We start from the raw sequence: 24,220 nt of genomic DNA, 5'->3' as shown, positions 1-24,220 counted from the left end.
CTCAGAACGCAGAAATGCCATGAGTGTGATCTTACGTCAGTGGCCGCCGTGAGGATCTTGGACAGAATGACTCGAGCGAGTCCGTCTCTGCTGTAGTCCAGAATGGAGACCGTTAATTTCAGCAGGTGATCCTGGTTTTTCATCGAGCACAAGTTCAACAGACTGTACAAAACAGATCGAAACCAAACATAGTTTAATCACACTGCTACCAAGGAAGGCACCATAGTATTAACATGACTGGAACATTATTTTTTTGTGGCATATTTGCGGCACATTTTCAGTAACGTTCAAGGTTTGCTGGAACACAACATTTTTATAAGGTGTGTTTTTTTCCTGAACATGGTACTATGGTAATTCCAAAATTAAATGGAGTATCATGATACCACTGTGAGATTTTTTAAATATCCTGGAGTAACAAGTAAGGACTGGTGTATATGAATAAGGTAATAATACCATTCGTTACATCACTGTAATATGATACCACCACAGTCAACACTAAACATATTAAATTGTGTGTTCTCACCACTGAAATGCACCACATTTCTCCAGCATTTTGACCCCATTTGGCTGTGAAGAAAGAGTACCCAGAAACAGGAAGTAGTGCTGACTGAGGGTGCTAAGAAGGCCATTGCTATGGAGACTGCGTTCAGGTTTAAGTCCAGAAGAGGATGTGAGCCACAGGACGATATCCTTCACTAATTCCTCTAAATACATCTGACCCTCCTACAAAAAACAGAAGACAATAAACCAGGTTAACTGCGACTAGGTCTGATGATTTGGGAGGAAAAAACATTCCCAAATCAGAGCAGATGCAGAGTTGGAGCAGCTAAATGAACCGAGATGCTCCAAGACACTGAAAACACCAGAACATGAAACATCATGAAACTCTGAAACATGCAGCACATTATGTTTATCACAGCCTTTGTGATTTGATAGTTACACTAAGACATATCACTATTTTGGTTTTATTTCCATTAATGGTGCAACCCTAACTGCTGCTGTGCTTCTCATGGAGTAATTTAACAAAGGTTCGGGGGTCTTAATTGTTTGCCTTCTCACCTCATCCGAATCCAAGAGGAACTGATTGAACTGGCAGCCGGCCACTGTCAGCTGTCTGGCTTTGGCGTGATCCAGCTCCAGGGCTGAGTACAGCTTACTGCTGGGCTTATAGAAATACAGCAAGCGCCTTACAAACCTACACACACACACACACACACACACACGTTAGGGATGTAGTTTGCAGTAAGTGCTTAGCAAGAAAATGCCGCACATGTCTGATTTCATTATGTGTGCTGACGGGTCACAAAACACACGTTGGTCTTACTTGTGCATCTGCTCATCCTTGTTGTTTCTGAGATTTACGTTTGGCCACTAGAATAGAAAAAACAACAACACACATAGTAGGATTGGTAAGATTTTGTAATGTTTTTAAAGAAGCCCACCAAGGCTGCATTTATTGATCAAAAATACATTAAGAACAGTAATATTGTTTTCTTTTTGCATATACACTCACCTAAAGGATTATTAGGAACACCATACTAATACTGTGTTTGACCCCCTTTCGCCTTCAGAACTGCCTTAATTCTACGTGGCATTGATTCAACAAGGAGCTGAAAGCATTCTTTAGAAATGTTGGCCCATATTGATAGGATAGCGTCTTGCAGTTGATGGAGATTTGTGGGATGCACATCACGAAACTCCCGTTCCACCACATCCCAAAGATGCTCTATTGTGTTGAGATCTGGTGACTGTGGGGGCCGTTTTAGTCCAGTGAACTCATTGTCATGTTCAAGAAACCAATTTGAAATGATTGGAGCTTTGTGACATGGTGCATTATCCTGCTGGAAGTAGCCATCAGAGGATGGGTACATGGTGGTCATAAAGGGATGGACATGGTCAGAAACAATGCTCAGGTAGGCTGTGGCATTTAAACGATGCCCAATTGGCACTAAGGGGCCTAAAGTGTGCCAAGAAAACATCCCCCACACCATTACACCACCACCACCAGCCTGCACAGTGGTAACAAGGCATGATGGATCCATTCTCATTCTGTTTACGCCAAATTCTGACTCTACCGTCTGAATGTCTCAACAGAAATCGAGACTCATCAGACCAGGCAACATTTTTCCAGTATTCAACTGTCCAATTTTGGTGAGCTTGTGCAAATTGTAGCCTCTTTTTCCTATTTGTAGTGGAGATGAGTGGTACCCGGTGGGGTCTTCTGCTGTTGTAGCCCATCCGCCTCAACGTTGTGCGTGTTGTGGCTTCACAAATGCTTTGCTGCATACCTCGATTGTAACGAGTGGTTATTTCAGTCAAAGTTGCTCTTCTATCAGCTTGAATCAGTCGGCCCATTCTCCTCTGACCTCTAGCATCAACAAGGCATTTTCGCCCCCAGGACTGCCGCATACTTGATGTTTTCCCTTTTCACACCATTCTTTGTAAACTCTAGAAATGGTTGTGCGTGAAAATCCCAGTAACTGAGCAGATTGTGAAATACTCAGACCGGTCCGTCTGGCACCAACAACCATGCCACGCTCAAAATTGCTTAAATCACCTTTCTTTCCCATTCTGACATTCAGTTTGGAGTTCAGGAGATTGTCTTGACCAGGACCACACCCCTAAATGCATTGAAGCAACTGCCATGTGATTGGTTGATTAGATAATTGCATTAATGAGAAATTGAACAGGTGTTCCAAATAATCCTTTAGGTGAGTGCATTTTACAATGTAATTTATCAAAGCTGAATTTTCAGCATCATTACTCCAGTCTTCAGTGTCACATGATCCTTCAGAATTCATTCTAATATGCTGATTTGATGCTCAAGAAACATTTATTTTTATTATTTTTAAACGCCCCTTATTATCCAACTCAATAACATTCTGACATTTAAAAGTGTGACTAAAGAGTCATGGGTCACTGTATAGCACACTATAATTGTAGTATATAGCCCACTGTACATCACACCATCATATTACACGCAATTTATGAAACATTTTACAGATTGGAAATGCTAAATATGTATTATTTCAGGAATATTTGAATGCAACTTCCTGAATTAAGCATGCAATGTAACAGCATAGCACTCTACACTCTGAAAAATACTCAGTTTATCATAACAGTTTTACATACTATTTTTCAAAATTAGTAGGCAGTAGATAGTATACTGCACAGTATGCAGTTAGCATTACACTTGATTTCTATCCAAACATGGCCTTAGGATTTACCTTCAGTATAGTGATGATCAGAATCCAGTTCCAGTCCAGGTTCTGCTTGTGATTGAGGATCTGACTGTCCCTCAAGTTCATCATCAGGGCCTCTTCAGTGTCCTACACCACAGAAACAACAAACGACTCACTGTCAACGAAACAATGTCTCTGCAGCATTACCTCTTTTCTCACAGTGTCTGATACAGTTCAATAAAGGATTCGGCCTCCTTTCTGAGAGCCTACTCTGCTCTGATTGGTCAGATAGCCCAGTGTTGTGATTGGTCGAGAGCTAACAGCGCGTAACAGAAAAGAAACTCCTATTACCATGTCTGAATTTCAGCTCCACAGGCTTCCTCAGCACTTGTATACACAGTGATACGAAAGGTAACGATGGTGTTGGTTTTATCGTATTAACTCGAGCGCAAGTCCTCATCCTTTGGAAGTGCATGCAAAGGGAATTTGTTTTCGTAAAGCAGAAAACAGCGTCTTCTCAACATGTCTGCAATATGATCCAAACTATTCCAGTCTCAGCTACAACTAGAGGTCATATTAGACGTTGTTCGCTGGCAGCCAATAAAGACCATAGGCAGATATGCAAATATGTTACAAACCTTTGTAGATTCGAGCAGGGAGTAAGACTGGAATTACTGACAACTCGTTTCAGTCACTTCAGAATTGGTTCTCTCTTTTGCAGGACAATAACTCCATTTATCATGTACGTTGGTCTTTGAAACTTTGCAGACCTTTTACATTCACAAACAGCTATATTACACACTACATGAAAGGTAATATCCACTTTGATGGTTCTAAACCTAGGCACCATTTTCTTTAAAGGGGTGGTAAACCACGATTTCACTATTCTAACTTTAGCTAACGTGTAATGTTGCTGCTTGAGCATAAACAACATCTGCAAAGTTACAACGTTCAAAGTTTAAAGCAAAGGGAGATATTTGCTTTTAAAGAAATCAGTTTCTAAGGACTACAGCAAACGGCCGCTAGGGACTACTACACATTCACCCAGGTTTTGCTGACATCACCAGGCCCAATATTTACATAAACCCCTCCTCCGGGGAATATGAAATAAGGGGGGCGAGGCAATTTTGTATCGCCGCGGGGAAGCGTTAGTAGGCTGTGTTTTTGCCGCAATGCCGAAGAAACGCTGTTATTTTCATCCGGATTGCAGGTCTGGGGTACTTGCTCTGTTCAGCCTTCTTAGGGAAGGGGGTGCGTTGCAGAGCGTTTAACATACAGCATGTTATATGCACGTGTGTTTGAGTCAGCGGGGAATCAGGCGCGCGCAGGGCTCCCTGCATCCACCGTCTTCGCGATTTCAATACCAGATTTGCACAACGTCAGCTGCGTGAAAAAAACACTGCCGGTGCGTGGATGCACGACGCGCGCTGCACATTTCACGGAGGACAACACAAACTTCCACAAACTTCGCGAGTTCAATACAGGATATGCACAAAGGCTTGTCCTGAAAGCTGGATTTACAAACAGAAGCTGTTTACGGGCCACAACCTGTAAGTCTGATTTATTTTTCATCGATGTGTTTTCCTGTAATAGGTTGTAGCAAGGAAGTAAACAGATGACAACGCTGTTCTGCAAACCAGTCTGTTAAATGCTCATTCATACTTAACGTTATCCGACGAACACCAAACGTTACAAACACTAACGTTAAAATCTCAACAGCGAACCTGGCATTAGTGTAAATGATTCTTTGATTAGAGCTTTTATGTATTGTTTATCTACAGGCATGCTAAACATGGTTCTGTGTGTGATTTGGCTAACTTACTAGTTAAAGCCAGTGCTTAGTGTTTGTTTTGGGTTAGTTCTTGCGACAGATATTTGGCTATAATCGTTCTAAAAATACAAAAGTTAAAGTGCCATTCAGTAGCGATCATTATAGATCCGCAGTCTTTACTCTCGAGGACTGAACAGGTTCTGCTCGATCATCTTCACTCAAATGTTCTGGGTCTGATTCGGGCGGTAAGGGGCGTGACGTTTCCGACGTGCACTGCGGTTAGCGAATCACAACACACTGGGCCAGCTAACCAATCTGAGCCCACTGCGTATTTTTGAGGGACTGGCTTCATACAACCCGGAAAGCATCAGACCGTTTTACAAGGAGGGACAGAGCAGTGTAGAATAAAGGTCAAATATATGAAAAATAAGGCAATTTTTTTTTAAACGAAGCATGAACACATGTTACAGTGCACCCCACAAACACAATAAAGCCTTCAAAAGAATGTGTTTTACCACCCCTTTAAGCAAAATCTAATTTCGTTCTTTTGATTTACCTTCACAATATAAATGTCCTTATACGGACGCTGGTGCTGGTCTCTCTTGTGAGTGGAGGTGGACGTCCTGTGCAGGACGTGATCCAGGTAAAGACTGTAAGGTTTGGGGCCACGCCGCTTCTTTTCGTGGAATCGCTTCAGGTGGTTGACGGCTGCACTGGCACGCCTGGAGAAAACAAGATTCGGAAGCAAAAATGAGCTACCCATTACCGGAGAATGCTGTTGGACACATGCTCATGGATTATTGTTTGAGTGTGTGTTTGCACTGTTGCACTCACAGCCGTTTCTCCTGAGAGATGTCAAAGGAAGCAGCCATGTTGATAAGCGTGGGAAGACAGTGCAGATGATGACTATGAGAGTGAGGAAGAATCGTATTGGCCTGGAAGAGAGAAGAATCAAGATGAAGATGTAGGTGAACAAAGCATTTTAGGTTGTAAAATAAAGGCTAAAAGAGAAATTAAACAGCAGTCCAGATGTGTGTGCAGACAGAGTGTGACATTTACATACGTCAAGTAACAAGCGCAAGCAATTAACATACATTTTTACAAACTGTAAACTGTACGTTTTAAACCACATGTAAAACAAATGGTTCGCTAAATAACAGATCAGTCACTATCAGTGTTGGGGAAAGTTACTTTGAAAAGTAATGCATTACAATATTGCCCTACTCCCTTAAAAAGTAACTGAGTTACTTAGTTACTTTTTAAGAAAAGTAATGTTACATTATTTTTGCGTTACTTTTTCTCACCTGGGCTGGGATTGTTTTTCTTTTTTTTATAACAAAAAAAGTTATATTTTTGTAAAGACCTCTTCATACCAAAATTGAAATAATAAGCCCCAGGCTGGGGTAAAAATGCAAATTCACGCATGAACAGTAGAGGGCGCAGCTCTGCTGTGCTGCCATTCTGGGTAATGGTAGAATAGGATGCAGGAGAAAAAAGTTTTACCAATAAAAACAAAATCTAGTAATTTGTCATCAAAGGCCAGCAACAAGACATTGGTAAATTAAATATAAAGGTAGATTAAATGCATAAAAATAGTTGTTTTATTTAACATTTAATTATTTGAGGTTTTCATAGGACTCTGATATCTACAATAACCGTCATGTTTAAACACAACGCCTCTGAACTTATTGTTCTCAATATAGGGGCAGGAGAGCTGTCAGTCAAATGAATGTGAAAAAGTAACTCAGATATTTTGTTGTAAATTTGAAAAGTAATGCGTTACTTTACTAGTTACTTGGAAAAAGTAATATTATTACGTAACTCAAGTTACTTGTAATGCGTTACCCCCAACACTGGTCACTATGGTGCATTGTCCGAAAACTTTACCTTTTGTTTTTGTTTTTACTTTTACAGAATTAATTTTAATTTATGATCAAACGTTCATCTAAGAAATAAGCTTTAGGATCATTAAAGGTTATTTGCATTGTTATTATCATGACAATTAAGCACATTTTGACACCCAAATTCTCAATTTCACAATGATTCTCAATTTATTTCCAGGTGATATATATTTAAAGTTTATCTAAGAATGTTTTTTTCCCCCTTTCACTGCCATACAGTGTTATTTTAGTATTTTTTATATACTATTATAGTATTATTTTTTTACTATTTTGAATAAGCCTTTTATTTTATCTTACTTAAACTTAATTGAAGTTTTGTTTTGTTAATTAAATAACTTCTTTATGAGTTGTTATCATTTTTGTTAATAAAAAATAAAAAAAATCTATTTAGCTTTAATTTATTTTTATGTCAGGAATTTAAAAATTAAAAACTTCTTTACAATAACTTTACAATTTTTTTTTATTTGTATTTCAATTTCAGCAATTGTTAATAGTTTTTGTTTTAGTTAATAACATCACTGGTGCCATAGACCAAATTAACATACTTTGTTCAATAGCGCCATCAAAATGTGAACATTGAAAAAAAGAATTACAATATTGCATAAATTACAGTAATTAAAGTTGCAAAATCTGATTGTTGTAGAGCTTTCTAATTTTTTAAAAAGTAAAGCTACATTTGTGTACAGTTAGTTGTCTAAAAACATAGTTGTCTACTATGAAATATTACATCATAATGTAATAATGAACAAGTTCACAGCCCAGTAATGAATAATAGAATGTAAAAAGTTAATGTTGGGCCCTGTTTACAGGCCTGTTGTAGTGTAGTACCATGTGCAGAAGTTCTCCGAGCAGTATAGTGGCTCTGACTGATATCTGTCCATCACTGCTGGTCACAACCTCCACCAGACCCTGAGTAAACAGAAACATTATCAACATAACATCACAGACCTGTCGCATTAAAGAAAATCCAGGATCCATCAAGTGATCTTGTGATTATATACCTCCAGTAGTCCGCTGTTGATGAAAGCAGACAGCAGTAGTGCCAGGTAGTTGTCCATGAGGTCTGGTCTGGTAATGGAAAACCGATGAACAGGAACAACATATAACCCAGAATATTCCCAGAATATGTGATTTGTGTTATGTCAGTTGGACGCGTCTCACCTGGATCGAGCTCTGTGAGGCAATATAACTTTGGCTTCTGCAGCAACAAACCCATCGGATAGTCTCCAGCTGTCCTGAAACCTGCTGGGGTCTGAATGGCACAAACATCCGCGTGAAACGCACATCCCAAACCAAAGACCTCAGAGTTTACAGCAGTCCGTGAGGCATTTTTGCGTTAATGAATTCGAGGTGTTTCTTACCCACACTGTGCAGGGCTTCCTCAAAATCTCCTGTCACTATAGGAACAGGCAATCTGAAGATCTCGTACATGACTTCTAATAAGGCTTTCTGTAGACAAAAACATAAACCGACAGATCTGGCTTTAAAATTGATTCATTGCTGTGAATCAGTTCTTTCGAACTGACCTTTTCAGTGAATCAGTTGCAAACAATGCTTCACTGTAGGTTTCCAATTCATCATTCAAATGGAATTTAATGCACTTTATAATGTTTTAGTTCAAATATATGTAGGTAAATATTGCTGTTTATGCCCATGTACGCCCAAAAGTTTATATTTGTTTTAATTTTGTCTTTTAGGGTGTACTCACACTAGGCACGGTTGCCTTGTACCGTGCCCGAATGCGATTGTTTTGAATTTACAATAAGCATTTATTTGAAATAGAAATATTGTGTAACACTATAAACGTATTTTTAAAAAATCTTACTTATCCCAAACTTTTGAATGGTAGTATATACTGAATAAAAATGTTGTATTAGTCATTTCGTCCAGCATTTCTGGTAAGATACAGCAGAGAGTTGATAAAGCTAACACATGCTAGTCTAAACAAATGGGGGGAGGGAAGTAAAAAGAAAAACCATCACCCTGACTTCCATGTTTGGTATACAAAGCAGGCCTATTAAAGACTGGACCCCTGAGTTCCCTGCTTTACACAGGTTTATAATACCTGTAGGAGAACAGCAGAAGAGAGGGATGAAGAGCAGAATCTGGGCATTTCTCTTTTCTACTGATGGATGAAGTAGATTTCATACCTGACCAAGAACGGAACGCTGCCACGATGGCCATTTTACTTGCTAAAAAACGAGCTTCTCTGTCCTCCCTGTGGAGCACAACGATTCATTAAACTATTAAATTAGAAATGCACATGATCACAGTGCATTTGCAGGTAAATAAGGTATTGGCACAGCACAGAAACATGCACAAAAGCATCATACAGCATCACCAGCACACACAAACAGTTGCTATGAACTAGTTGCTTATCATCAGCATGCATATTACTAGGATATTGGCTGTTTATTAGTACTTATAAAGCACATATTAATGCCTTATTCTGCATGAACATATTCTAAATTCCACAAAAGCATATACAAATTAGGCCACACTTTAGTTTAGGGTCCAATTCTGACTATTAACTAACTATTAACTACGACTTTTGCCTCAATAAACTCCTAACTACTGCTTATTAATAGTTAGTAAGGTAGTTGTTAAGTTTATGTATTGGGTAGGATTAAGCAAGGGATGTAGAATATGTTCATGCAGAATAAGGCATTAATATGTGCTTTATAAGTAGTGTTGGGCACGTTACTTTAAAAAAGTAATTAGTTATAGTTACTACTTACAAATAGTAACTGAGTAAGTAACTGAGTTACATCATTATAAAAGTAACTAATTACCAGGGAAAGTAACTACTGAGTTACTTTTTTTTTTTTCAAAACTTTGATGCCCCCAATATTAAATATGTTAAATGAATTGGACACTAAATAGAATAAATTATTATTATAAAACATTGTACATTAATGTACACTATTGTAATGTTGCTGTGGAACAATGTGAGAGACACCTATCAAATTCAATACATTAAAACCGCTTCAGTGAGCTCAATTATAGTAACGCCGCGTTTATTTTCTCAGTAACGTTAACGGCGTTGTAACGGGAGAAACAGTAATTTGTTTGATTACTCGTTACTGAAAAAAATTATTCTGTTAGTAACGCCGTTTATCTATAACGCCGTTATTCCCATCACTGTTTATAAGTACTAATAAACAGCCAATATCCTAATAATATGCATGCTAATAAACAACTAGTTCATAGTGAGAATTGGACCCTAAACTAAAGTGTTACCGAAAATGATACTATGGAAATATGGATTATTTTCATACATTTATTTTAGATGAATATATATAGAAATGGATTATTTAAAAATATTGTTTTGATCTCGGTGTTGTCTAATCAAATTAATTCATGAAACTTTTTAATTATGTAATCCATCATTTAAAATGTAATCAAATGAAAAACAAAAATAACAGGGCTCACTTGATTTGTGCCTCTGCTGTGTCAGGGTTGTGTCTGTAGTGAAAGTCTGTGTAAGGTGCGAGGATTTGCTGAAAAAACAAGAACATATACTGCTGTCAGACATTTTTACTTAATTAAATTTAATGAGTATGCATGTATGGTGTGCATACCTCCAGTTCAACATCAGGGCGTATGTACTGGCGTGTGTGCGGGTGATTGAGCAGGTGCAGTACGGTGGTGATCAGGGCCTCGTTGATGCGGCTCAGCTGACAGTCGATGACGTTCTTCAGGATGGTGCTCAGACCCCCGCGCTGGGCCACCACCTCTGGGTTCTTCAGCGCTGGATGACAACAGAGATATATATTGTTGATATACATGCAAAATACCCACAGTATATGGTTTAAATTATACAATAACACAGGGCTGGGTGATAAATCGATATTTATCCTACATCTAGAGCTACATCTAAAGTCTGCATGTTCTGTGTGTCTCTACAATAATAACAATAATACAAATATTCATTAAAACATTAACAGTATTATTATTAAGGAAAAAATCATACAAACCAGATATTTTTCCATCCATGTTTTAATTAATACAGTACACTAATTCTGTTGTGCAGCACCTTATTTGACCAAAAATAAAAAAGCTATGTTTTGTTGTAAATGATTTGTTATATTTAAAATTGATTGATTAAACTGTTAATGGTTTAGGTGTTCATTTCATTAGACAACATTTTGGATAACCTTTATTGTATTAAATCATAAAACACAGAGTCCAGAAAAGATCAAATGAAACAATTTTTTGGGGAAAATAAATAGAAATCAAAAAAATTGAATAGGATCAAAGTAGTTGTACGTTTCTTATAACTTTACATTAAAATATAAAATTATAAAAAAAGTTATAATAAAAATTTAGATAATTTATGTCCATGTAATACTTAAAAAATGTCACCTTTACATTAACCTATTATAGAACTGGCATTAAGGCTCTGTGTCCACCAAAGCATTTTATTTTATTTAAAAAAAAATTCTCAATTGTTTTTAATGGGAATGACGCGTTTTTAAAATGGCAGCAGCTGATTTATATTTCACATTGAGTGCCAAGCGCTCAGTGTTTTTTATTGGTTGCTGAGAGTTGAAGAATGTTTAACATTGGGTAAAATGCAGCGCTCATCACTGTCTTTTTACCCAGCTGTCCAATCGCAGTGGAGGAGGGGCGGAACAAATACAACATCGACCAACTGTCACATTCTGCTTGTACAGCGATAACAAGTCAAGTCAAGTCAAGTCAACTTTATTTATATAGCGCTTTTAACAATGTAGATTGTTTCAAAGCAGCTTTACAGTGTTAAACAGGATAATAATGCAGCATAATTTTATTCAGCTGTATAGCCATTCTGGAAAAATTTCAAGTATCATACAGTGACAGTGTGGGCTTTAGATCAATAATTTGATCAGTAATTTAGTTTAAATGGTTAATTTAGTTTATTATTTAGATGTATTTCGATGTTTAGTTGAAAAATTTAGTGTCCCCAACTGAGCACGCCAAGCCAGAGGCAACAGTGGCAAGGAAACCAAAACCCCATTAGGTGACCTAATGGAGAAAAATAGAGAATAGAGAATAGAGAACAATAGAGACAATAGAGAATTCTATAGAAACAAACTATTTGCGGAATCAGATATTAGTAAGAGTTTCGTGGATATTCCATACAAGCACATTTATATTTAGCGTCTAAATCTTTTTCACATGTTCATTCACTAAAATGAGTATAAGTGCACCTCTCCTCAATGTGCAGCAAGATTTGCTAGTGTGGTATGTGCCACAGAATACTAACAGTGTTCACCGACTTAACAAACACCACTAATAACTCACCAAGTTCACAAATGATGGCAATGCAGGCTCTAACCATGCGATCTCTCTCCTGCAGCCCGTCGTTGCCCACTGCGATCAGAGAGTTCGTCACAGAGCTGGGAAAGAGCTGTGCGTTCACCGTTATCATCTGAATGGGCAAAATAACAGATTGAGATCAAATTCACCCAGCACAAAAACATAAAGAGGTTCAACGGAGAGAGGTTAGAGGTTGTACCTTTCTGACCAGTCTGAGGGCTTGAGTTCTCTCCACCTCATTACTCTGCTGAATGTCAATACACCTGAACACAAATCAACAAGTTTGAAGATAAATACTCAAACTTCTCATCTGAGGCTTTCTGACCAGGACACGGGCACTTAGTGTTGTTGAACTCGAGACCGGTCTTAAGACCATTTTTTGAAGGTCTTGGACTTGTCTCGGTCTCGACTGCATTTCTCCTCGGTCTTGTCTTGGTCTCGGACTTGGAGGACTCTGGATTTTATCTCAAGACCAGTCAAGACCACAACTGCAAGGATATCACTAAATTGCGGGTGCATTGTCTGATTTAACATCATTAATGTGATTTGATGTAAAACTTACAACTTAAAATGCAATCAATAACTTCTTTGAAATGTGATTTATTTTGTTACTGTGCTGCTGCGTTCAGAATCAATGCAGCATTGTCTCAAAAATGCCCAAAATTAATATAAATGCCCACAAAATTTAATTTTTTTTATACAACATAGAATATAATTAAGTGTTTTCATGAATATAAGCATGATTGCAAATTATATTGATTTATACAAACGTTCAATAAACAAGAAGTAAATATTAAAATACATTTTAAACTGCGTCTTTGCTAATTCGGCAACGTTTCTTTATTAATTGAATCAACTGCTTTGAACAAATCGGTTGAATAAAGGATTCTGTGACTGTTAAATAATGTTAATGTTTTAATGTTAAATTAATCTGAACATTATTTATGCAGGTGTAATTGTACCAACTTCTGTGCCATGAATTTTATTGTTAGTGATTTGATTGGTAACAGCGTTATAATGTCTTACTATTCTAATTGTATTTATTAATTTAATACAAGACATTTCTCAGACAGTAGATATGGATCTTTTAGATTAATTTAAGGAGTGCTGGCCTTGTCTTGGTCTCGGTTTAGGTGATCTTGACTACAACACTACGGGCATTGAAAGTCAAGCTAACCCACCGAGAACTTTAAAGCTTAACAAATTAATTTTACATTGTAAAGACGAGCTAATTATTTCACAAATCTCAGACATAAACACAACATAAGACAGTTGGGCATCTACATCATCTCATTGTTTTGTGAAGACACTGAGGAAGTTAAGCAGGTGTGCGAGCTCACCTGGAGATCAGGTAATCCACCTGCAGCTGAAGAACTTTCTGGAGGATGCTGCTGTCACAGATCAGATACCTCAGCGCTCTCAAACCTGCAGCCCGAACCTCCTTCACCTCATTCAGCAATGCCACACGTAGGCTAAACCGATAAAGACAGAATGAGAAACACAAGAAGAGCTCTCAAAATCATTCATCTGTGAGATTCCAGGATGGATGCTGTCTGTGTGGTCAGTGACCAGCCACTGGAACAGAATAAGAGAAAGTTCAACTGTTGCACTTACCAAATGATGATTTCCTCATGAGTAAATCCTAATTTCTCTTCACAGTGACTTACACTGTTCAGGAGCTGAGAGAAAATGAGAGAGATTATATTTATTACCATTCAAATCCTTGATTTCAATGTTCAATGTTTTTTTAACCCTCATCCCTCCCTCGCACTTTGTAACAAATCCTTCCCTCACGGGTCAAAATGACCTGACGCCCTAAAATTATAGTTTTTTTTTGTCCAGAAAGCTTATATCATTTAATTTTGATTTTGAAAAAAATCTATTTTTATAATGCAATTTTTTTTATATTTACTTTAAAATGTCTATATTTATTAAATAATAAATAAATAATAATTTAAGCACATTCTTCCAGATTAAATTCTAAATAACTCACAATTTCATGCATAACCCTTTTAATTCAGCACAAAATATCTTGCATCGGTTGTCTTTGCTGACCTCGTGGAAAAAAAATTATATAACATGATATTTCATGACTCTTGCCACTGGCCTTATAGCTCTATATGGAGCAAATGAGCTGTTCCACTGGGTCCTAAAGTCAGTTCTCGAGTTTCTCTCTTCAGTATGCATTCAGATACACATGTAGACGTTATAAAATAATTTTTTGGTAAAGTTTTAGCATTTTTAGTTTGAATTTTGAAAATGTGTCCTGAAGCATTCCATTCATTCCTAATCCCTTGACCCACGAGGGAAGGATTTGTTACTGTTTTAAATTTCAAGCACAAAACTCCTTGAATCCAGTCAATTTCTGTGTATTCGTAGTTCAAGTGCGACAAAAGTCATGAGGTCTTGGAGCACTCTGATGAACACTCAATTTTTTTATTTTAAAAATGAGTTCCGAGTGAAAATGACGCGATGGAAGGATAAGGGTTAATAGTACTAATCACAAATATTTATGCACCAACTCAGAGTTTATAAGACTGTTTATGGTTTGTGCATTCATTTAAAATTTACAAAATACACTACAGTTTAAAAGTTGTTTTTTCTCTAAATAAATACTTTTATTCAGCAAGAACTAATAACATTGATCACAAGTGACAGTAATATTACAAATGATAATTTAACAAAAGATTGATTTGTCAAATTAATGCTGTTCTGTGATATCAGAATATTAGAATGATTTCTGAAGGATCATGTGACACTGAAGACTGGAGTAATTCAGTAATTGGAAAATTCAGCTTTGATCACAGGAATAAATTACATTTTAAAATATATTTAGATATAAAACAGCTATTTTAAAATTGTAATAATATTTCACAATGTTACTGTTTTACTGTACTCTTGATCAAAAAAATGCAGCCTTGGTGAGCATAAGAGTTTTTATAAATTTTACTGACCCAAAAATTTTATTGTATTTTATATGTAACAACAGCTTTAAAAATGGATCATCAGCCCCTTCAATTTTATACCTAAATAAGTACTAAAAAGGTACTAATATTAAGAAATATTACCAGTCAACGTTAAAGGATTTGTTAGGCACAGTATATGTGTATATAACAAATTAAAAATAAAAGTAATGATTTTCACTATTTTGAATAGTGTCATCATTGCACTAGAATTAGATCTAGTTTCTGACATACAAACAAAGGTAATCATATGCTAATATATTGACTATTTTAGTGCAACCACTAAGCATCCAGGAAAATACACACGTATACAATTCTTTAAAAGTGAACAAAGTCCCTTCTTTAAAATCTCTCAAAGCTGGTGTGAATATGATCAAAGATGCAAAACATCATCTGGTAATGATAAGATTCATAAACTGAACCCAAAAATAAAATGCAAGACAGACACATCAACAATTGCTCTAAGCTGACCATACAGTATAAAATTAGTGTGCTGTGTCTACTAAACATTTTTGTGCGTTACTGTGGAGTGTGAAGACCTTGGCAGGCTGTGTATGCATATGTATGTGTTTATGATGATGTCAGAGCTCAGGCAGGCAGAAGGGGCCGTGTGACCCTCGGAGAGGATTACATCGCCTCTATCTCAGCATCCTTAAAAGGCCACACACGGTATTCAGGCACACACAGCGTTCGAGTTATTATTCACAAAAGCTGAGAAAATCCCACACACACAAACAGTCTTAAGTTTTAACCTCAGTCACACTCTCACATACAAAACAAACTCAGTCAGAAAGAAACTGAAAGTGAAAGGAGGGCACCCAAGATAAACAACCCAACAACCCACCCACACACACGCACACAGCTGCTGTTTACCATGTTACAGATCTGCTTACAGGACCAGCCCAAAACACACTGCATTATTATTTACATTACATAAAAATGACATTATTAACTCATTCTAAAACAGTGCATCTCAACCTTATTGACTCCGAAACCCCTCTTTGTCAAGTCAAGTCAAATTTATTTATATAGAACTTTTCACAATACACATCGTTTAGATTAGAAGATTTACAGGAAAGCATGATGATTAAATGTTTATAATATCTTCATATTTTCATGCCTTATAGTCACATAATCATTTAGCAGATTAAAGCTGTGCAATAATATAGTTTACATTTTGCAACAATTTGTAAGGTTTTGTTTGATTTATAACCCTTTGAATGACTATTTGATAATCACTATCTACATATTATTTTTTTTAAACTATTTGATTGTTTTTGGCATCACTGCCACAGGTAAATGATGCATATAAAAAGGGTTAAAAGTAGGTTAAAAGGATTAAAAGTCATGGCATAATATAAAAAGATAAGATCCAAATGCCCTTCTATGTAAGCTGATATGTACCGTACTTCTGTTTTAATAAAAAATACAAATTGTAATGTTTAACATTCTACATCTTTTTACATTTTTAGTGAGCCGAAATGTAATACTTTTGACTTAAAGCAAGATACTACAGGTAAAACTGGTTTTGGTGTTGGAATGGTGTAGGTTGACATGGAGCGAGCAAAAAAGGTTGACATGGAGCGCTAAATCTCCAACCTCCAGGGATAAAAAAAAAAAAAAAAACTGAACAGAGGAGACTCTGCTGACTCTGATAAATTCATGAAGCTCTCTAACAGAGTTCATTGTAAAACATTATTTATTGTGATGGCTCGTTTCATTATAGTTGTTGTAGCGCTGTGCTGGAATTTATTTTCAAGGAAGTACCGTGTCTATTAATGGGTAAAGATACAGTAATGTCTTCAGCTAGTAAACTTGAGATCCTTTCCATCTAAACAGATTTGATCTCTTAAGCCTATTGTTTTATGAGCAGTGGGATAACCATATTCATCCACACAGTCAAGCAAAGACAAAGCCTAACCAAAACAATGTTCTTCTGGAAAATGCATGCAGTTTTGTTTTGTTTTTTCCCCTGGCTCTTCATATTATTTTCTGCTTTATGTCCCCTTTGTTAAAACCTTTAACTTTAATATGTAAACAAAGTGAAACAATTTCGAATGTGGCTTTTTCCAATGGTAAGATTTCTGTTTGGGAAAAACTTGAAATACAAAACTATTGTTTTAATGTACTGTGATAACTGAATTGGGGAAAGTATAGTGATATTTATTAGATGAACCCTATTTTTACCCTATTCACCTGTGGTGTGTTGCCTTATTTTGTAAGGCTGGACCAGAATCGTTCGATGGGTTGGTATTAAATTTTCAATTTTGGGATTTAAATATTCTGGGGGGGGGGGGGTTTCATGGACACCCGGCATCCCCTTTGAAGCGGTTTCCATTTGCACTTGAATATGTTTACACTATAAAATCTGCCGAAATACCATACTCTTTTTTTTTCCCCTTCTTTTTTTTTTTACATCATATAGCCTAGCCGTTTTTAATAGGATGGACAGTTGAATAAGAACCCAACCTCGTTATACTTAATAAATATAGTTGCTTCTTCTTAGTGTTCCCTGCAACTGGAGTTTATTTTCTGTCTAGAGCGCACAACGGCATGAGCTTATATGGAAGAAGCGCATACATCAGCTTGCATTTTGGGTTAGGCTGCGTTTGTTTGACATTGTGGAAAAAAGAATAATAGATTCAAAATGTATTAGCCTTTTTACCCGTTAGAGAAAACAGTGCTTGTGCACTGTGTGGCTGTGAACGAATGACAGTGCAGCCGTGCGCAGTTTACTTTCGGTTTGCCAATTCGGGGGTGGGTTGCTTGAATGGTGGGTTTATTAGCCTAATATTCTTAATGAAAAACACAACAACAAAACAGTACAATGACAAACTCACTTAAACTTTGAAACCAAATTATCTTGTCATTCAGCTCCTCACTCTCGTGATGAATGAGATCTGACTCCTGCTTTAATTGTAGTTAATCTGTTCTCTTGATGAACTAAACATTTTATTACTATAAAATATCAAAACGACGGTGGGGGGCGGTGCTGCGGTTGGCAGGTGATGTAACCGCCGCCGGTGCTATGCCTGAACACCGGTAACTCCGGCTATCGCAGCAAGCCTAATATTACCCATTATTATCTATCTAAAATGAATCTACTGAGAAATATAGGAGCTTGTTACTGGGACGTAACAGCCCTGTGTGTTGTTTTGTATCACTAGTGTAGTGTCCGTTCTCGGAGCATATAAGCCCTGCCCGCGTGAGGCGCACAGCTTCTCCAGATTCCTGCTTTTATTAGAGAGAAAAATATGTGCAGCCCTCTCCTTCCAAAGCTTCGAATATTCGGTGTTGATTGCTACCGAAGCTCAAAAAATGGTATTCGGACCAGCCCTAGTATTTTGGGGAAATTTGCGTTCAGCAATTAGTAAATGTGTAGTATTCTCAACTTCATTTAAAAACATATTCTACCATGTTTACATTACTGTTTTCAGTGCTAGGTCTTCAATTCCATGCAAACCTAGTAATGATCTTCTCTCATTGCTGAAAACATACACAAGCACAACCAGCATAAATAAAAAAGTTGCACTACCTTAACAAAATTGTTCAGGTGGCCGAGCTTCCTCATGTTGGAAACCCCATGAGATTTGGCAACGTTCTGCAGGATCTCACGCATGTTATCTGAGGGTTCTGTGGAAAGCATAAACAATAAAATAAAAAACACTTAAGATTAATCGCCGGTTGAACAGATATTTTAGAGCAACTGCAAAATGCTTATAAATTGGTTGGTATTCTTTAAAATCACTTGAAATAAAATAGTTTAGAACATAATGTAAGTACATTATCACAGTTCATCACCATATGTACTATGAAGCCTAATTTCCCCTGTGCAGAACTCAAATAAAACCTCTCGGGATCTTTTATGAGAGAGACTTTTTATATATTAGTCTTTATATAGTACATTTCTCAAGAGAGATTTCACAGTTCCATCAAGATAAGGCTTATCAAAGACCTTCTGCATTTAATACCCACCAGCTTACATGAATCAGAGACTGAAACCTTGAAAACAGATTTATTAAGGCAAAACACGAAAATATGAAGGCATCATGAACGCTTTTTAAGCCAATGAATGTTTGTTTACTAAGAGCCTAACCTAGCTAAATGCACTGCAGTTATTCTGCTGACATGAAGATGTTTACTAGACAACACAAACTGATGGGACTGTGCCTTACAGATCAAAACAAGAGCTGGTCCCAAATCCTAGTGAGCTGCCCAGTTAGACTACATATTTGGGGCAGCACAGGCGCAAAAAAAATGCTGTCTATTAAGAAAACCCATTAGGTTTTGAAACAGACAACATCCTATTCACCCTCATTCTCCTGTCTGCAGGCCAAATTGAGGAGATGGAAAACTATTAACACCAATTTCATTAATTTAAGGTGGCTTTGGTCATGGCCTGGTTGTTATTACTATAGATAAGCACTATGAAGATGTCCCTCAAGATCTCTATGATGACACTCACCCCGCGTAAGATCCAGCGGTACATTCTCCTCCCCGCTGTCATTCCGACCTGTCAAACACAAAAAACGAACCAATAAAGACATAGTAAGCCCTTATCCGAGGCTTAACGGTAACTGCACAAGCGGAGGTGTTTAAACAGCGCATTCTGCGCATGGTGACGGGGGTGTGGGTGCCGTTAACTTGCCTCTCATCCGTACACTCCGGGTCGGACGGCCGCGGATGCTGACCGCCATGTTGGCGTTCATTATCACAACACCGGAACTCTCGTAAACTCTCGCGAGGTTTACTTTTTCTTTCAATATCTTGGCCGTCAGAAATGTTATAAAAGCACGAAGCAGTCACATTGAATTGTATTATTTATCTAATACTAATTGAACATATAGAGAGCACTATATATAATTATAAAGTTTCGTTAAGATTAGCTGCTTCGAACAGTAGTGAATCAAAGGAACCGTAGAGCCACAAGATAGAAGGTATATAGGTTTCACGACATTTAAAACCAGTATGCACATTTATCTGCAATATTATAACTTTATTACATAATATATTATATCTAGAATAATATTATACAAAAGCCACATGCCTCAGGTGCACAGGTTTGGATTTGTCCATTGTCAAAACTTATTTTTGGATGGCTTGGGGTGTCATATACGTGGAAAAATTCTATTAAATGTACATTTTTAAAATCAGTGCTGCTTCATTGGTGTACGTTTTTTACATTTTAGTTAAAGTTGTAAGAGAAAAACATTCAATTCATGAAAGAAAGGACATGTTCAGAGTTTTTTGATCACATTACTTTATTCCTACTGAGGTCACTATGTATATACAACGTATAATATTCACTATATATCATTCTTAAACAATGAAAAAATGTGTTTTGTGAAAGGATTGATGACAAATAAGGCTGTTCAAAGTGATGAAAACACATGCAAGATGAGTTGATCCGTGCTTAGTCATTGTCGTAGATACACTCTGTAAGAGAAAGGAGAACAAAAATAATTGCAGTAAAAGGATGTACACTAAATGCATATTCATTAACTGTGCCTGTGCAAGTTAAGTCTTACCATTACCAACATCATCATAAATAGATCCGTCCCTTAGAGAGGAGAGGAAGTGAGACAAAAAAATATGAGGTTGTGGTCAACTGATCAGCCTGATGAATATATGATATCAAGAGAGCAAGGTGGCTAATGGCATTGCACAGTACACAATATTTACTTAAAACTCACTAATATTCACTAACATTTAGGCATATCAAAACTGTAGCTAAAGAACTGGTCTGAAAGAAAACACATTTTTGCATGTAAAAAGATGCACCACAATAGAAATAGAACTGAACAGGAAGACTACTTACTGCTCCAAATTAGCAGTAGACACATAACCAACTGAAACAGAGAGATACTTTAATAACAGTTTCATCTTCTGCTGTGATGTGCATCAAAGCACAAGTATTATTTCCTCAAGCAACTCACATTTCCCTTCGCTGTTCCGTCCGATGAGTTTGTCATCTACTGGAAGAACTATCACGTCAATCATTTCTCCAGGTTTTATCAGCAGGTCTTTATTACCAAACTTCTTTATAGACAGTGCTGGGAGAACAGTAGCTTGATAAAGCACGTTGATGTCTGCATTATACTGCAAGAAGAGGCAACAAGGGTTAGCAAACAGAGTCATCTGTCCGCTTCCATACCAGCAGTCAAAAGAGTGTGTGTCTTACTTTGAACTTCTTCCTAAACTCTTTTTCCTCCTTCTCAAACTTTTTCTTTTTCTTCGGGTCCATCTCGTTTGTCTTGCTAGTTGAGCTGAGCTTTGGGATACTAGAGTGAACATGAAAGAAAAAAAGATACAAAACATGATTTTTACATTGGAGTGGTGCAAAACTCACTGACATACATTTGTTTGTTCTGCTGAACACAATATAAACTATTTTGAAGAATATGGGTAACCGAACAGTTGATGGGCCACATTGACTTCCGTAGTATGAAAAAATATATATTAGCAGAAGAAAGAAACTCATACAGGTTTGGAATAACATGAGGGTGAGTAAATGATGACAGATTTTTCATTTTTGTATGAACTATGCCTTAAAGGGATAGTTCACCCAAAAATGAAAATTCTGTCATCATTTACTCACCCTCAAGTTGTTCCAAACCTGTATGAGTCTTATTGTTCTGCTGAACACAAAAGAAGATATTTAGAAGAATGTTTGTAACCAAGCAGATAGAGCAACCATTTACTACCATAGTATTTTTTCCCCTACTATGGTAGTCAATAGTTGCTCTATCAGCTTGGTTACAAACATTATTCCAAATATCTTCTTTTGTGTTCAGCAGAACAAAGAAACTTTTTGGTTTGGAACAACTTGAGGGTGATTAAATGATGACAGAATTTTCATTTTTGGGTGAACTATCCCTTTAAATACTTTACAATTTACATATACTCCCTTTCAAAAGTTTGGGATCAGTTGGATTTTTTTTTTTTAAGAAATCAATTCTTTTATTCAGCAAGAATGCATTAAATTGATCAAAAGTGACAGTAAATAAATTTAATAAACACTATTATTTTGAACTTTCTATTCATCGAAGGATCCTGAAAAAAAAAATGTATCACAGTTTCCACAAAATATTAAGCAGCACAACTGTTTTCATCTTTGAAATTGTATAATAATTAGAATTATTATTATAAAAGCCAGCGGTCTGTGGGCCTGAAGTCTGAGGCGGAGACTATGCAAAATATAACGAGTAACTGCATTACTCATCAGTGATCACAAATATATTGGATTAAAGAATATATATATATATATATATATAACATAGACTGTAAAAAAATATGGACTTAGTGTCCATGACGTCACCCGTAGGTTTCTGAGTGGGCGGAGCTGGCCGTTGCCATCTTGAGCTGAAGTGCCTGGTTGCTGAAACCATGCCCGCCTAGCTCGACCATAGTGGCAATCCACCTGTCACTCAAGTGGCCACGCCCTAAATTATGTAGAACTTCAAGGCTTAAAGGAACACTCAAAGGAATTTTCCAACTCCCCTAGAGTTAAACAGTTGAGTTTTACCGTTTTCGAATCCATTCAGCCGATCTCCGGTAGCACTTTTAGCATAGCTTAGCATAGATCATTGAATCTGATTAGACCGTTAGCGTCTCGCTCAAAAATGACCAAAGACTTTCGATATTTTTCCAATGATATTACGCAGTGCCTGAAAATAATCCCCAGCACACACTCTGTGCAAGCAGCTTGTCACGTTGGTTATGTTGAGGGAAGTTAGCAAAGGTCCTTGATTATTACGTAGGAATGAGAGTATAGTTCCTAGCCATATCGGTCTAGAAAATTGCAACTTTTCATTTTCCGTCGGTCTTAGTACACGACGTAACTACAAAAGATTCAAGTTTTAAATAGGAAAAATATCGAAAGTCTTTGGTCATTTTTGAGCGAGATGCTAACGGTCTAATCAGATTCAATGATCTATGCTAAGCTATGCTAAAAGTGCTACCGCCAGACCCGGAGATCGGCTGAATGGATTCGAAAACGGTAAAACTTTAGGGGAGTTGGAAAATTAGCCTATTTTCAAAAAAAGTGGAGTGTTCCTTTAATATAATTAAAACGGATGAGTTATAAAAAAAATTCACCCCCCTCACAGTTGTCATGAAGGGCAAAATTAGCCGTATAGACCAAAACCACTTTTTGTACCAGGCTGTAAAATAATGTCTACTTTAAAGTTTTTAGCATGGGGGAGATACAGATTTGACTCTCTTTTGGAGCATGTCTCTAGCGGCCAGTCGATGAATTGCAGTTTAAGTTTCTTCCGTGGTTGACTTCAAGAGAAACTGCGGGAGATTGCCGCTTGATATACTTATTAAAAAATGTAATCGACTAGAGAGTAAAAGTTGCTAATATCTTTGATACTCAGTAAAACTACAAAACATACAAAAATATACTTAAATACAGTATCTAATTACATTTACTCAATTACTTTACACCACTAGTGGCTTCATAATTTAATTAAAAACATAAAAAAGCAAAACACACCTGAGGCACATTCTTTGATCTTCATTTTCTAGAATGTATTTTTTGTGTAGTCAATTCAGAGAAGGTACACCGCCGTCATGCTTCGACGACAATGACTTGAACACACCTGGCGTCTTAATTACAACTTCACAACTCATAAATATGAACTTGAACGCAGCAAAACTCAAGGATTCAAGGACAACAGGAACTTAAATTCTAGACCATTAAAGGGTTAGTTCACCCAAAAATGAAAATTAGCCCATGATTTACTCACCCTCAAGTCATCCTAAGTGTAAATGACATTCTTCTTTCAGACTAACACAATCAGAGTTATATAAAAAAAAATGTCCTGGCTCTTCCAAGCTTTATAACGGCAGTGAATTGTTGGGTCATTTTTTCAAGTCTATAAAAGTACATCTATCCATCATATAACTGCTCCACACGGCTCCGGGTGTTAATAAAGGCCTTCTGAAGCGAATTGGCGCGTTTGTGTACAAAAAATAACTCGCGGTCAGCGGTACGGAAATTTTCCGTGGTCCCCTCGGAGCCGTGTGGAGCAGTTGTATGATGATAGATGCACTTTTATGGACTTCAAAAATGACCCAACAATTCACTGCCGTTATAAA

General features: G+C 37.0%; 2 protein-coding genes across 3 annotated transcripts in view; both read right to left on the bottom strand.

Annotated features, from left to right (window-relative positions):
* The window catches only part of rictora (RPTOR independent companion of MTOR, complex 2 a), a 41,049-nt gene extending 21,213 nt beyond the window's left edge, over positions 1–19,836 (bottom strand). The window contains exons 1-22 of one of the 2 annotated variants that reach the window (XM_079815855.1): positions 19,767–19,836; positions 19,584–19,631; positions 18,654–18,751; positions 13,770–13,834; positions 13,496–13,627; positions 12,355–12,418; positions 12,141–12,267; positions 10,436–10,605; positions 10,287–10,354; positions 9,005–9,072; positions 8,837–8,919; positions 8,216–8,303; positions 8,016–8,106; positions 7,856–7,922; positions 7,683–7,763; positions 5,788–5,888; positions 5,510–5,675; positions 3,228–3,329; positions 1,325–1,371; positions 1,060–1,195; positions 524–723; positions 36–162 (exon numbers count right to left, since the gene is read on the bottom strand). In XM_079815855.1, the coding sequence (XP_079671981.1) occupies positions 36–162; positions 524–723; positions 1,060–1,195; positions 1,325–1,371; positions 3,228–3,329; positions 5,510–5,675; positions 5,788–5,888; positions 7,683–7,763; positions 7,856–7,922; positions 8,016–8,106; positions 8,216–8,303; positions 8,837–8,919; positions 9,005–9,072; positions 10,287–10,354; positions 10,436–10,605; positions 12,141–12,267; positions 12,355–12,418; positions 13,496–13,627; positions 13,770–13,834; positions 18,654–18,751; positions 19,584–19,631; positions 19,767–19,827 (2,190 nt within the window). In that variant the 5' untranslated portion in view covers positions 19,828–19,836. The remainder of the gene's footprint in view (positions 1–35; positions 163–523; positions 724–1,059; positions 1,196–1,324; positions 1,372–3,227; positions 3,330–5,509; positions 5,676–5,787; positions 5,889–7,682; positions 7,764–7,855; positions 7,923–8,015; positions 8,107–8,215; positions 8,304–8,836; positions 8,920–9,004; positions 9,073–10,286; positions 10,355–10,435; positions 10,606–12,140; positions 12,268–12,354; positions 12,419–13,495; positions 13,628–13,769; positions 13,835–18,653; positions 18,752–19,583; positions 19,632–19,766) is intronic. The other variant, XM_079815854.1, reaches the window with a different exon arrangement.
* Positions 19,837–20,398: 562 nt separating this feature from the next.
* The window catches only part of LOC307125448 (FYN-binding protein 1-like), a 34,290-nt gene continuing 30,468 nt past the window's right edge, over positions 20,399–24,220 (bottom strand). Inside the window, exons 14-18 of the mRNA XM_079815297.1 lie at positions 21,300–21,399; positions 21,055–21,217; positions 20,937–20,967; positions 20,647–20,678; positions 20,399–20,554 (exon numbers count right to left, since the gene is read on the bottom strand). Of these exons, the coding sequence (XP_079671423.1) occupies positions 20,532–20,554; positions 20,647–20,678; positions 20,937–20,967; positions 21,055–21,217; positions 21,300–21,399 (349 nt within the window). The 3' untranslated portion in view covers positions 20,399–20,531. The remainder of the gene's footprint in view (positions 20,555–20,646; positions 20,679–20,936; positions 20,968–21,054; positions 21,218–21,299; positions 21,400–24,220) is intronic.

The sequence above is a fragment of the Gobio gobio genome (assembly GCF_949357685.1).
Source record: "Gobio gobio genome assembly, chromosome: 4".
Lineage (NCBI taxonomy): Eukaryota > Metazoa > Chordata > Actinopteri > Cypriniformes > Gobionidae > Gobio > Gobio gobio.
Note: the sequence above shows the minus strand (reverse complement) of the source record. Positions and strands in the feature narration are given on the sequence as shown.